Source organism: Hylobates moloch, unplaced genomic scaffold, assembly GCF_009828535.3.
Source record: "Hylobates moloch isolate HMO894 unplaced genomic scaffold, HMol_V3 SCAFFOLD_10, whole genome shotgun sequence".
Taxonomy (NCBI): Eukaryota; Metazoa; Chordata; class Mammalia; order Primates; family Hylobatidae; genus Hylobates; species Hylobates moloch.
Window position 1 is genome coordinate 77,503,999 of NW_026652285.1, and position 12,456 is coordinate 77,516,454.

Sequence of the window (12,456 nt, forward strand, 5' to 3'; positions counted from 1 at the left end):
AGCAGAAGCTCAAATCTAGCTTTTGCATTCCTAACCCTGATCTCCAGTAGATAATATCTCTGTTCCATAGTGTATGAAACACTAAAAAGTCTCTCGAAGGCTTCCCTCGTGGATGAGTGCTATCTGATGAAACATTTTTCTACCCTGTCTGCTTTTTGAGAGAGGATTTTCACCTAGAATATTTACATTACCATTTGCTGACAAGAACATATTTCTTATTGTCGTAAGACAATTACTTTTTAAAAATGATTCCCTTTACTCTAGAAAAGTATGTTAAAAAATATATCATTCCATTTACTTGTTCGCTAATTATCTTCCCATTTGTCTTTCAAACTTTTCATTTAACAATATGGCGTTATTTCAAAAATATAGGTGTGGTCAGGTACAGTGGCTTATGCCTATAATGCCAGCACTTTGGGAGACTGAAGTGGGAGGATCACTTGAGCCCATGAGTTCTAGACCAACCTGGGCAAGAGAGTGAGACCCTGTCTCCACAAAAAATTAAAATCAGCTGAGCATGGTGGTGTGCACCTGTGGTCCCAGCTACTCAGGAGGTAGAGGTGGGAGGGTCACTTGAGCCATGATTGTGTCACTGCATTACAGCCTGGGCAACTGAGTGAGACCTTGTCTCCAAAATATATATATGTGTATGTGTGTGCGTGTGTGTGTGTGTGTGTGTGTGTGAGAGAGAGAGAGAGAGAGAGAGATTTGCTGCTTAGGTATTAAGCAATAAAATTACCAATTAACATGTGGTTAAATAATTTATATGTATATCTTTGGTTCATCATCGTCTTCTCTCTGAAAAAAGAAAAAACAGTCTACTTCTAAGAGCAATCCCAAGCTTTTTATTGAGCATCAGAAACAAAAAATAAAGCCACCATGAAACCACTGGTGCCAAAAGATATTTGTTAGTTATTGTTATACAGACATTACAACAAAATATGAATGAAATCTCATTTTAGGTACAATTTGCTGTGCCAGCTGCTGAAAATGGGACATGGGGGTGGGAGGAGGTAAAGGGTGACTCTGACACAGGTCCCACTTTTAAGGAGCTGTTGGTCTAATAAGGAAGATGCAAATAAAAACCTCGTTTTTGTGGTGTATCTGTTTAAGTAAATTAAGAGTCTCATCCTGACTGACTATATGTTTTGATTCATAATGAGTGGCAAAGGGACAAGGAAAAAAATTCTAGGATGTATTAATAAGTTGAGAAATCCTTTTATGTTTTGCATTAAAGAATACTTGGTAACCATAATATAAAATTGACAATAAATATTGCAAGAGAGATACTTACTGATAAAGTATTATTGAAATTCAAAGGATGCTACCTCCAGGTTTGGGGCTAAAGGGTTGTGTTAAAAATTTCCACTATTTTCAGTTTCTGTTTTCACTACTTATAATAACTGAAACCATTCTCTCCATACAGGTGATCTTATTCCTGATAATGTTGGTTATGCGCAAACGTGTTGCTCTTACCATCGCCTTGTTCCACGTAGCTGGCAAGGTCTTCATTCACTTGCCACTGCTAGTCTTCCAACCCTTCTGGACTTTCTTTGCTCTTGTCTTGTTTTGGGTGTACTGGATCATGACACTTCTTTTTCTTGGCACTACTGGTAAGAAGATACGCTTCTTTCTCTTAGTGACAAACATGATTTGCATTCCAGTATTTTAGAACATCAGAGAGAGGTAATTCTTCAGACATTTGTTGATGAAGGTCCAATAGCCATCAGAACTTGTAGTGGTTATGGCTCTTTAACAACGTACTTCATATTCGTCTTTTTTTTGAGACGGAGTCTTGCTCTGTCACCCAGGCTGGAATGCAGTGGCGCTCTCTTGGCTCACTGCAACCTCCGCCTCCCCGGTTCAAGCGATTCTTCTGCCTCAGCCTCCTAAGTAGCTGGGACTACAGGCACATGCCACCATGTCCAGCTAATTTTTGTATTTTTAGTAGAGACAGGGTTCACCATATTGGCCAGGCTGGTCTCAAACTCCTGACCTCATGATCCGCCTACCTCGGCCTCCCAAAGTGTTGGGATTACAGACGTGAGCCACTGCACCTGGCCTTTTTTGAGGCAGTGTCTCTCTGTCACCCAAGCTGGAGTGCAGTGGTGCGATCTCAGCCCACTGCAACCTCAGCCTCCCAGGTTTAAGCTATTCTCCTGCCTCAGCCTCCCGAGCAGCTGGCACTACAGGTATGCACCACCATGCCTGGCTAATTTTTGTATCTTTAGTAGAGACAGGGTTTCTCCATGTTGCCCAGACTGCTCTCTAACTCCTGGCCTCATGTGATCCATGGGAGCCACTTGGCCTCCCAAAGTGCTGGGATTACAGGCGTGAGCCAGCGTGCCCAGCCCATATTCATGATTTTTTAGAACATCCTAGCAATGTAAGACTAGATCAGGGAAGGCCTGAAATTGCATTCTAATTTTGAAATGATCATGAATTTGAAGTAAGTTCCGGTACTGACTCAGACATTTTGATTCATTCTAAGATGAACCAATGAATGCAATGTCACTCAGGAGTTACCTCAAATCCCAGGTATAGCCAAGGCTCTACTTACTTCCTTGGGATTTTCTAGTTTGGAAATGATCTGACCCTAGCTAGAGCTCCAAGTGATGATATAGTTCATAGTTAGACACTCAGACTTTCTTACAGCCATACTCAATATCAAAGGTTAAGCTTAAATGGAACTAATTGTAAAGAGTATCATCAGGGTAGTAAACTTTTATGTCACTATGTAACTTATCTGTCCATTCAGCACACACACTTAGCAACTGAATATAATAATAATTTCTGTACTTTGCTAAGAAATCTATAATGATTGGATAAATAATAGGTCTTGAAAAAAACTGAAGTGTTTAAAAATTCATGCTTAAACTAAATAATTGATAATATAAGAAGAATTTTATTAAATAGAACAACTTTTAAAAGCTTTATATGATGGCTTTGAGGACATCAAAATGCATAATAGTACAATTCTTAGTTTCACAACTTTTCAAGTGATAGTTATTTTTGTCCCTTTATGAAATACCACACGGATCAGAAGGTTTGTGGCTTGAGGTAGGGCCCTATTGCCTTCTATTTAACTGCCGTATTTCTGGATTTGTACTTTATGTGCTTCTTTCCTTCCTTGATATTTTCCTAGGCAGTCCTGTTCAGAATGAGCAAGGCTTTGTGGAGTTCAAAATTTCTGGGCCTCTGCAGTACATGTGGTGGTACCATGTGGTGGGCCTGATTTGGATCAGTGAATTTATTCTAGCGTGTCAGCAGATGACAGTGGCAGGAGCTGTGGTAACATACTATTTTACTAGGTGAGAATTTGTTGTTATTAGAAAACTCAAGTTCATCTAAGGGATGGTGTCCGCAGGCTGGAGGGGAAGGGAATCAGACTGGGGCTGGCAGGAGTTTCATTTCTTTAACAAAATAATTAGAGATGAATACGACAGAGTGTTATATATAGTTGATAATTCTGGGAGGTGGTCAAATGAGAGATTGTTGTTTTATTCTTTATACTTTTCTGCAGTTGTCTCATAAAATTTATTGTGATGTCACAAATTGTATTTAGCAGAAGAATAAATCTTATAGTGGTACCATATGTACTTTTGCTTTATATAAAAGTCCATCAAAGGACAACAAGTCTTTTTAGTTTGTTTAGACTGGAACAAATGTGATTTCCCTTTGCTAACTTTAGAGCCAAATATGAAAGCTTTAGGCCTCATAATTTTCTATTATAATTAGATGCCAAGTCTAAATTGAACATGTTTTTAAATTCTGTTTTCTGATTATATGATTAACCCCGTAAGTATTCACTAATAAAAGCTTGCAGAGCACAGTTTTATTTAACTTGAAGTATTAGAGCATCAGAACCCCATGAAACTACCATAGAGCAATGACATTAATTTTGTATAGCATGTCTGTAGCATTTGTAATAGTTATATATCACTTGGCCATTTTATCATAAAGCTAAAATAAGAATGATGAGCTGATTTTTTTTTCACTGCATTGGACTCTAAACCATACCTGTGTTTCCATCCTGATCTAGGCTTTGTTTTAATTGTCTTTTTGGTCATTTTTTAAATAGGGATAAAAGGAATTTGCCATTTACACCTATTCTGGCATCAGTAAATCGCCTTATTCGTTACCACCTAGGTACGGTGGCAAAAGGATCTTTCATTATCACATTAGTCAAAATTCCGCGAATGATCCTTATGTATATTCACAGTCAGCTCAAAGGAAAGGTAAGGGGAAAATGCATTTCTGTACTTTTTGTGGGCACATTCCAGACCTCAGTTCTGCATGTAGTAAAGCACCCAATAATGTTAAATACAAAGTTGTATTTTCTTCAAAGTCTTTACAAGGCAAAATCCAGCCCTTCTCCCTTGTCTCCCACTCATGTACTCCATATGCTCTGGCAAAATTCATCCAATCACTAGTAACTAAAAGTATCCTGTGCTGCTCTTCCTCTCTGTTGACTCACATACCTTCCTCCTTAGAACTTCTTCCCTATCCTTGACTGGGAATAACATGCATTTCAACATAGTTTAGCTCAAATTCTACCCCTTTGTAGAAACCTTTCCTGATTCCTCCCATCTCCCAAACAATGCTGTCTCTTTGTTCTCCACTCTCATAACACTTAGTATCTATACTATATTCTGATTCTAACCTTTTTTGTGTTTAGTATTTTTTTTCTCCTACTAGATTGTAAGTTCCTTGCAGGTGTTATAAACTTCACTGTATCTTATATGCAATAGAGACTAAATAAATATTGAATTGAACTTATTAAAAATAATTCAGTCATTATGTTTTAAGGAGGAAGTGGACAAGTATGGAGGCTTTGAAGCATAAATTGTAATTTTTAAATTTTTATTTATTTTTCTAATGTTTGAAGTCTTCTGTATGACAGTTTGATTCTTTGGTTTTTTGATTATTTCCATTTTTCCCCCATGCAGGAAAATGCTTGTGCACGATGTGTGCTGAAATCTTGCATTTGTTGCCTTTGGTGTCTTGAAAAGTGCCTAAATTATTTAAATCAGGTAAAATATTTTAAAAATAAATCTAATATTTACTTTCAAAGATAGGTTCATTGTTTCTTCTCCAAGATAAAATAAACTTAATTGAAAAATGTTATGTTTTTCTTGTGGTATTGTACATTGTACCTTGATAAAGTATGTCTATTTCAATCATATTCTTATTTTTTAAATTAATGTATGTGCTTACCAAAGCTCATTATTATTTTAATTTTTTCCAACTTTTAGATTTAGGGAGTACATGTACAGATTTGTTATATAGGTTATTATTTTTATTTTGATAAATAGATAAAACATCACTAGGGTTCGTCTTTCAGGAAGAACATTTATCTCTTATCCCTTAATTCACATTCCATCATTTTTTAAGTTTTCCCTAAGGATCTGACTACTGTGGCTATTACTACCCTTTCATTTTTGAAAATGTTGTTTGAAAACTTCAGTGTAAAGCTGTTGTGACACTATCCCTCTTTGCAACTAGCTACTATCATTTGAACTAGTGTGCTCTCTATGCTGATACTTTTTTTTTTTTTTTGGCCCAACTGCTAAACACTATGATATTGGCCTGGGAAATATTATCAAAGGAAGTACTACTTATAAGGTTGAATGGAAGAATTGATATTTATAGGATAAAAGGGCTTAGGGGAATGGGTTAGTCCTCTATCTTTCTGTATCTGAGGATCTAGGAGTCTCTGTGGGGCACTCCTTCCTTCTTTATTTTTTTAAGTTACTTTTCCATTCCCTAAAAATCAATTCTAATGTATTAATGCCCTCAACTAATAGGCCAGAGATAAAATTGACTTTCTCACCATTTACCGCTAAGTGATTGAAGAGTAGCATTGCACTTTCTATTCACTCCAAGATAGTCACAAGTTGATAGTTCTATGCCCATGGTATTGAGCATGCTTGGACTTTCCTTTATTGGGTTCTATGGTTAATATGAGAAAGTAGGTATGATGTTTCATTAGCAAAATACATTCTTATAGGTCATAATATTCCCTATGGATATGCAAGTGTTTGGAAGCTCATTCTTAAAATAATTAGTAAGGCCATAACAACCTGAAAAATTGTGTTCTTTAAAATTGGTTTGAGGCCAAGTCATCTTTATCAGAAAGTTGATGGATACACTAAAGATGATCATAATTGCATTTTTATACCCATCACTAAATAGCTTATCCTCGGAGAGATATGCTAAGCCCAGATCTCTAGTCTCAATCCTACTGCCGTCCCCCAGGCACCTTTTGCTTTTGCAGTTTTCCAGATGTGCCTGGAATGACTTCCAACACCTGACTAGTTCCTACTGAATCTTAATGATTCTGCCGGAGCGTCACCTCCAAGAAGCCATCCCTCTTCACCCCAGCCCCTCTGCTGAGCTTCTAACATTAGGTCATACCTTAGTATTCAAATACTAACACTATATCAAATTATCTGTTAACTTTACCTTTAAACTTCTGGCTCCTTTAAAGTAAAGATCTTCTTTTTTCTTGGTCTCCTCAGAAGCTAGGACAGTGCCAAATATACAATAAGTGGTCTTTAAGTGTTTTCTGAATGAACCGTTAATTGTATTAGTGAATATTTAGACTCAAAAAGACTACCAAGGTGATATAAAACTATAAAAATCTTGAAAAGGAGATGTGCAGTTATACTGAAGGAAGAAAACAAATCATATGATATCAAGATAGTCGATAAAAGGTTAAAAAAATCAAAGGTTTTCAGCATATCCCAAGCTAAATATTAGTCAGTGATTTAGTACCAACAACCTTGAGATGTTGGTCTTTTTTGTACAGGTTTTGTCCATTTTGGATCAGCATTTTGTAGGCATGATGTTTGAAGTTTTAAGTGGAACATTAAAATAGTAGTAAATCAAACATGTGAGGAAAGGCTTAGGGAGAGTTATTCTGAACTCATACTTTGTAGTTCTGTTTGGGAATACAAAGTGTTACAATGTGGGGACTGATCACCTGCAGTGCTTCATGTCTCCTGGGCTCATGGGAAATGCCACATTTGAAATGTGGTCAACACAACTCTATAAGGCTAGCATTATTTTCTCATCTGTTTCATAGATGAGAAAATTGAGACTGGCATCTGTGGCAGATCACGAGACCTAAAGGTGAAAGAAGTTTTCAAATCATTTTGCCTCGCTCTTTCCAGTGTATCACACTGCTGCCATTATATCACACTCATATACATATAAATATATACACATTTCTGAGTGGTGTAAACAAACAAAAATATGGTTTATTATAGAAAATATGCAGACATCTCAAATTTTAATGATTTCATTCTGTAAACTAAGACAATGATGTTTTTAAAGAAAAGCTATTGAGGTCAGGCACGGTGGCTCACGCCTGTAATCCCAACAGTTTTGGAGGCCGAGGCAGGTGGATCATTTGAGGTCAGGAGTTCGAGACCATCCTGGCCAACATGGTGAAATCCCATCTCTACTAAAAATACAAAAATTAGCCAGGTGTGCTGGCTCGTGCCCGTAGTCCCAGCTACTCCAGAGGCTGAGGCAGGAGAATCGCTTGAACCTGGGAGGCGGAGGTTGTAGTGAGCCGAGATTGAGCCATTGCATTCCAGGCTGGGCAACAGAGCGAGACTCTGTCAAGAAAAAAGAAAGAAAGAAAGCCTGTTGAAATTAAGATTTGCAACACACTTGTAATTTTTATGACCTTGAAAAAGTCTAAGAATTTAGAACAAAATTAGATAAAGCCTACAGTATGGGTTTGACTTTGTGCCCTGTCTTAATCTGTTCAGGCTTCTATAACAAAATACCATATACTAGGTGGCTTCTAAACAACAGAAATTTATTTTTCATAGTTATGTAGTTGATGAGAACTATTCCCATAGTTCTAGAGGCTGGGAAATCCAAGATCAAGGCACCAGCAAATTCAGTGGTTTGTGTGGGCCTGTTTCCTGGTTCAGAGATGGTGCTTTCTTCCTGTGACTTCACATGGTGGAAGAGACAAAAGAGCTCTTTGGGGTATTTTTTTAAATAAGGGCACTAATCCATTCATGAGAGTAGAGCCCTCAAGACCTAATCACCTCCCGAAGACCCTACCTACTAATACCATTACCTTGCTGACTATGTTTCAACATACAAACTTGGAGAAGACACAAACATTCAGACCATAGCATTCCCCTTCTCCCCTTTGCCTCAAATAAGAAAGGAATAATTGTAATTACCCTTTCATTTATTTAATTTATACGAATCCACACAGAACTGCACATACCCTATATTCCCTTAGCATTGCTGTCTAGCTTGCCCCTATTAAGTGAGTCATTATGTAAATATTTTAAACTTTAAGAGAATTTCTGGGTCCTTCACTAGAGAAAGGAAAAAAGATGTGAAAATGAAGAAGTTGTATTCTGGGACAGATGGCCACACAGGCCTGTTCCATGCATGGTGACCCTCTGCCCTAACATATTTTCTTTCACATGATCAGTGCTTTTTAACTGTATCCCGTCACACAAAAGTGCAGCCAGAGATTATGTAGGCTAACAGGCATCCTTTAAAAAGATTCCTGGATGGTGGTCATCCTTCATCTTGCTCCTGGGGGTTGAATATTCTCAAGCTTGTGTCCTGCCCAAGCAAATGTTGAGCGTGGGCTAAATGTTAATCAGTGATGGCTGTCTGTGGGCAGTTTAACTCCAGAGAAGGAAGGCTGTCTGAGAAGAAGGTGGGTGGACTCTAAAAGTCTCAACCAAGAAGTCTGAAGAAAACTCAGAGAATAGTTATTAGGGAAAGCCACAGAGGACTTCAAAATTCCTAAGAACTTAAGCAAGAATTCTTTTAGACTAGGAAGTATAGAAAAGGAGGGAATTTTCATTGGCCTGCTATGATCTGCAGCACATTTTTCTTCCTGAAGAGATCATCTTGACCTTTGTGTATCCAGTTCATCTTCCTACCTTGGGAGTGAGTGAAAGAGCTTGCAAAATATCCACCTACTTTTTTTCAGTTGGGTTGAATACAAAGGGATTACATAGATCCATAGAAATATTGCCTTTTAAAAGGCTAAATTTCTGGACATTCGACCCTCACAGAAATTTCTCAGAGGGGTGGAGAAAAGAAATTATTGCTGCTTCTTTATCTACAAACAAATAGACTTCTGCCCTAAAAGCAGATGGAATGGGGCAGGGTGGGGTGATAAGAAAGAAGCAAAAGAGGAATAATAATAATTCTCAAATGAAATGAAGCTTCTAAAAACTAATGAGGGAAACAAAAAAGCTTTTATAGTTTAGTTTGTAAGTGTTGGGCATTCTCCTCATGTAAGCTGGTCTGATAACAGAGGAGAGAGAATGGAGACATATGGGTCCTCTCTTGCCTCTGTCTCAAGGAAATTCATGGTGAACTGGAAAGCGTAGAACACTATAGTTAAGAGTGAGTTTTTCCCATTGAGGGTGGGAGTGAACATAAGCTAGTACCTGGTTGATTTAAATGGGTTGTCCAATTTCCTTGATTCTAGACATTATGAAGCTATTTAGCATCAGGATGCATCTCATAATCAATATGTATATTTAATATGGTAGGATATTTTCTCCTGAAAACTTGTGATGAGTAACTGGCTCATTAGTCTCTTGATTATATCTTAGAATGTGGGAAATAAAGTATTTATCTTCAAAGGAGTTATATCCCAGATCACTGAAGACCTTTGTCAATTAAATTGTTGAACTGAAGAATTACAGTGAAAGATGCTGAAAGATTGGAAGTTGTGGAGGAAGTTACTAAAACTTGAAATGAGCAAATGTGGTTTGTATTTCCAGTAAGAGGGTGGGTTCCACATACAGTAGATGAGGGAGTAGATGAGGTTGATATTAATCCTTGGCAGTACTCTAGATCAGGAGGTCAGCAAGCTTTCTCTGTGAGGGACCAGAGAGTAAATATTTTTGGCTTTGTGGGCCATACGGGATCTTTCATGACTGCACAATTCCATTACTGTAGCATGAAAGCAGCCATAGACAATATGTAAACAATGAGCACAACTGTGTGCCAGTAAAACTTTATTTACAAAAGTAATTGGCAGACCAGGCACGGTGGCTCACGCCTGTAATTCCAGCACTTTGGGAGGCCGAGGAGGGCAGATCACAAGGTCAGGAGATTGAGACCATCCTGGCTAACATGGTGAAGCCCCGTCTCTACTAAAAATACAAAAAATTAGCCAGGAGTGGTGGCGGGTGCCTGTAGTCCCAGCTACTCGGGAGGCTGAGGCAGGAGAATGGCGTGAACCCGGGAGGCAGAGCTTGCAGTGAGCTGAGATCGTGCCTCTGCACTTCAGCCTGGGAGACAGAGCGAGACTCCATCTCAAAAATAAATAAATAAATAAATAAATAATTAGTTGGCAGGCCAGATATGGCCTGCAGGTGGTAGGTTGACCACCCCTGCTATAGAATAAATTGTTAACTGAGTGTTTTTTTCTGAGTACTTAGGGAGCTGGTGTGAACTGGGAACCAAACTGTGTTCTTTCAGAATAGAACTGGCTGGGGCAGTTCTTCATCGTTTTTCAGCAAGGTTAATGTTAAACAAGATCAAAAGTATAGTTTATTTTTACTTCATTGAGGCACTTGCAGAGTATTTCAAAAGAAGCTTTTGTAGGAGATGGAAAAAAACACTTGGACCACTGCAGTTAGGTAGTTAACTCTGTGGTGCCTGCTATCTTTTATCTGATAAGAAGCACTGACAGGTGACAATATAAGGGAGCAAGAAGCAGGTGGATTCTAACAGCAACACTTAGTATGATTTCTTTAAGATGTTTTGTATTTTAGTTTTTCAGATAAAGACTTACAAACATAATATAGTAATATATTCTGATGATAATAAACTTCCCCAGTTTGTATGATGGAATTCTATATACCAAAATCATGCTGTATTTCTGTTTTGTTTTTCTTTTTTTGGAGGCGGAGTCTCACTCTGTCGCCTAGGCTGGAGTGCAGTGGTGCGATCTCGGCTCACTGCAACCTCCACCTCCCTGGTTCAAGCAATTCTCCTGCCTCAGCCTCCGAGTAGCTGGGATTACAGGCGCATGCCCGAATGCCCGGCTAATTTTTTTTGTATTTTTAGTAGAGATGGGGTTTCACCATGTTGGCCAAACTGGTCTCAAACTCCTGACCTCAGGCAATCCACCTGCCTCGATCTCCCAAAGTGCTGGGATTACAAGCGTGAGCCACCGTGCCCGTCCTCATACTGTGTTTCTTAAAGAGCACCATAATTTATTTCCTACTGCCCCATTACTGAAAAAAGCTTAAGAACCACAGGTAGTGACCTGCTCAGTACAGTACTCTCTTTAGCTCTGAAATGTTCTGCGTTTTTAATCAATGAATTTAATCATATAATGGCAAGTTAAATTTTTGGTAATTCAAACCTCATCTTCATTACAGACTCCTAATAACTAACAAGCTTATAATTAGAATATTCGTAAATTGTAGACTATCTCTCCTGGGCTCAGTGGTTAAAGCTTTATAGACAACACAGTGTAAAGTAAGCCCTTTATCTCCAACAGTTTCGCAGCAATCCCCACATTTGGGACCTAAAGACAATTTAAGTCAGCACTAAACCCAAATTCCTCAGGACCAAAAGTTTTAGTCACAAAGTTCATATACTTTTCCTTCCTAAGACTCAAATATATTTGATGTTATAATACTTTTTCACATTTCCCAGAAAACATCAATGCTGTTCTAGAATGTAACATAAAAAAGAATGGAAAAAAAAATCAGTCTATGACTAGTAGGTCAAAGAGCACATGGGGCAGCAGAAGCAGGTGTAATTGAATGAAAGCGTATCAGCTAGAACTCAGTATTTTAAGGAACAGAAAGCTCAGCTCAATCTGACCTGAACAAGGGAGAGGGAGGAGAAGGTGGAGCAGGGAAGAGCTGGGATTCTTAGCAATTTATTAGCTTCTATAACTGAAAAGTTCAGAAATCTGGCAAGTTCCCAATGTCCCACTTGTCACCAAGTTGAAGTACCAGGTTCTCCCTGCTCTGACTTCATGGTGTTGGCCTCACCCTCAGTTTTACACTGTGACCTTCAGCAGCTCTTCTTATTACGTTAGCGAAACAGCTATAGCCATTCATACCCTCACACCTTCAAGAGAACCTATGGAAGAGAAAGAAAGCCTTTTTTTCCCAGAAGCCCCAGGGAACATCACTTTTGCTTTCAATGGCTCTGATTGGTTTATTCACCAATTCTGAACCAATCATTGTGGCCAGTAGGTATAGTATGCTAATTGGCTTATGTCAACCAAGACCCATCCCCAGAGCTGGAGGTAGTGACAGTCTCACTGGGACTGAGACAGGGAATGGGATAAGGCTGTTTTCTCAAAAAAGATTTAGGGTTCTGCTCCCAGGAAGAGGAGGGGCATAAAATGCCAGCCATCAAAGAGCTGTGTACTACAAGAGCTGTGAGAAGTGAGAGCATAGAAGAAAGCCACCAAGGAGG

The 12,456-nt window shown here is 38.5% G+C and overlaps 1 protein-coding gene across 4 annotated transcripts in view; it reads left to right on the forward strand.

Moving 5' to 3' along the window:
- Positions 1-12,456, forward strand: part of SLC44A1 (solute carrier family 44 member 1) — a 208,733-nt gene that overhangs the window by 129,256 nt on the left and 67,021 nt on the right. For all 4 annotated transcript variants that reach the window (XM_032164778.3, XM_032164779.2, XM_032164780.2 and 1 more), the window contains 4 exons: positions 1,427-1,613; positions 3,146-3,311; positions 4,082-4,238; positions 4,950-5,033. In XM_032164778.3, the coding sequence (XP_032020669.1) occupies positions 1,427-1,613; positions 3,146-3,311; positions 4,082-4,238; positions 4,950-5,033 (594 nt within the window). The remainder of the gene's footprint in view (positions 1-1,426; positions 1,614-3,145; positions 3,312-4,081; positions 4,239-4,949; positions 5,034-12,456) is intronic.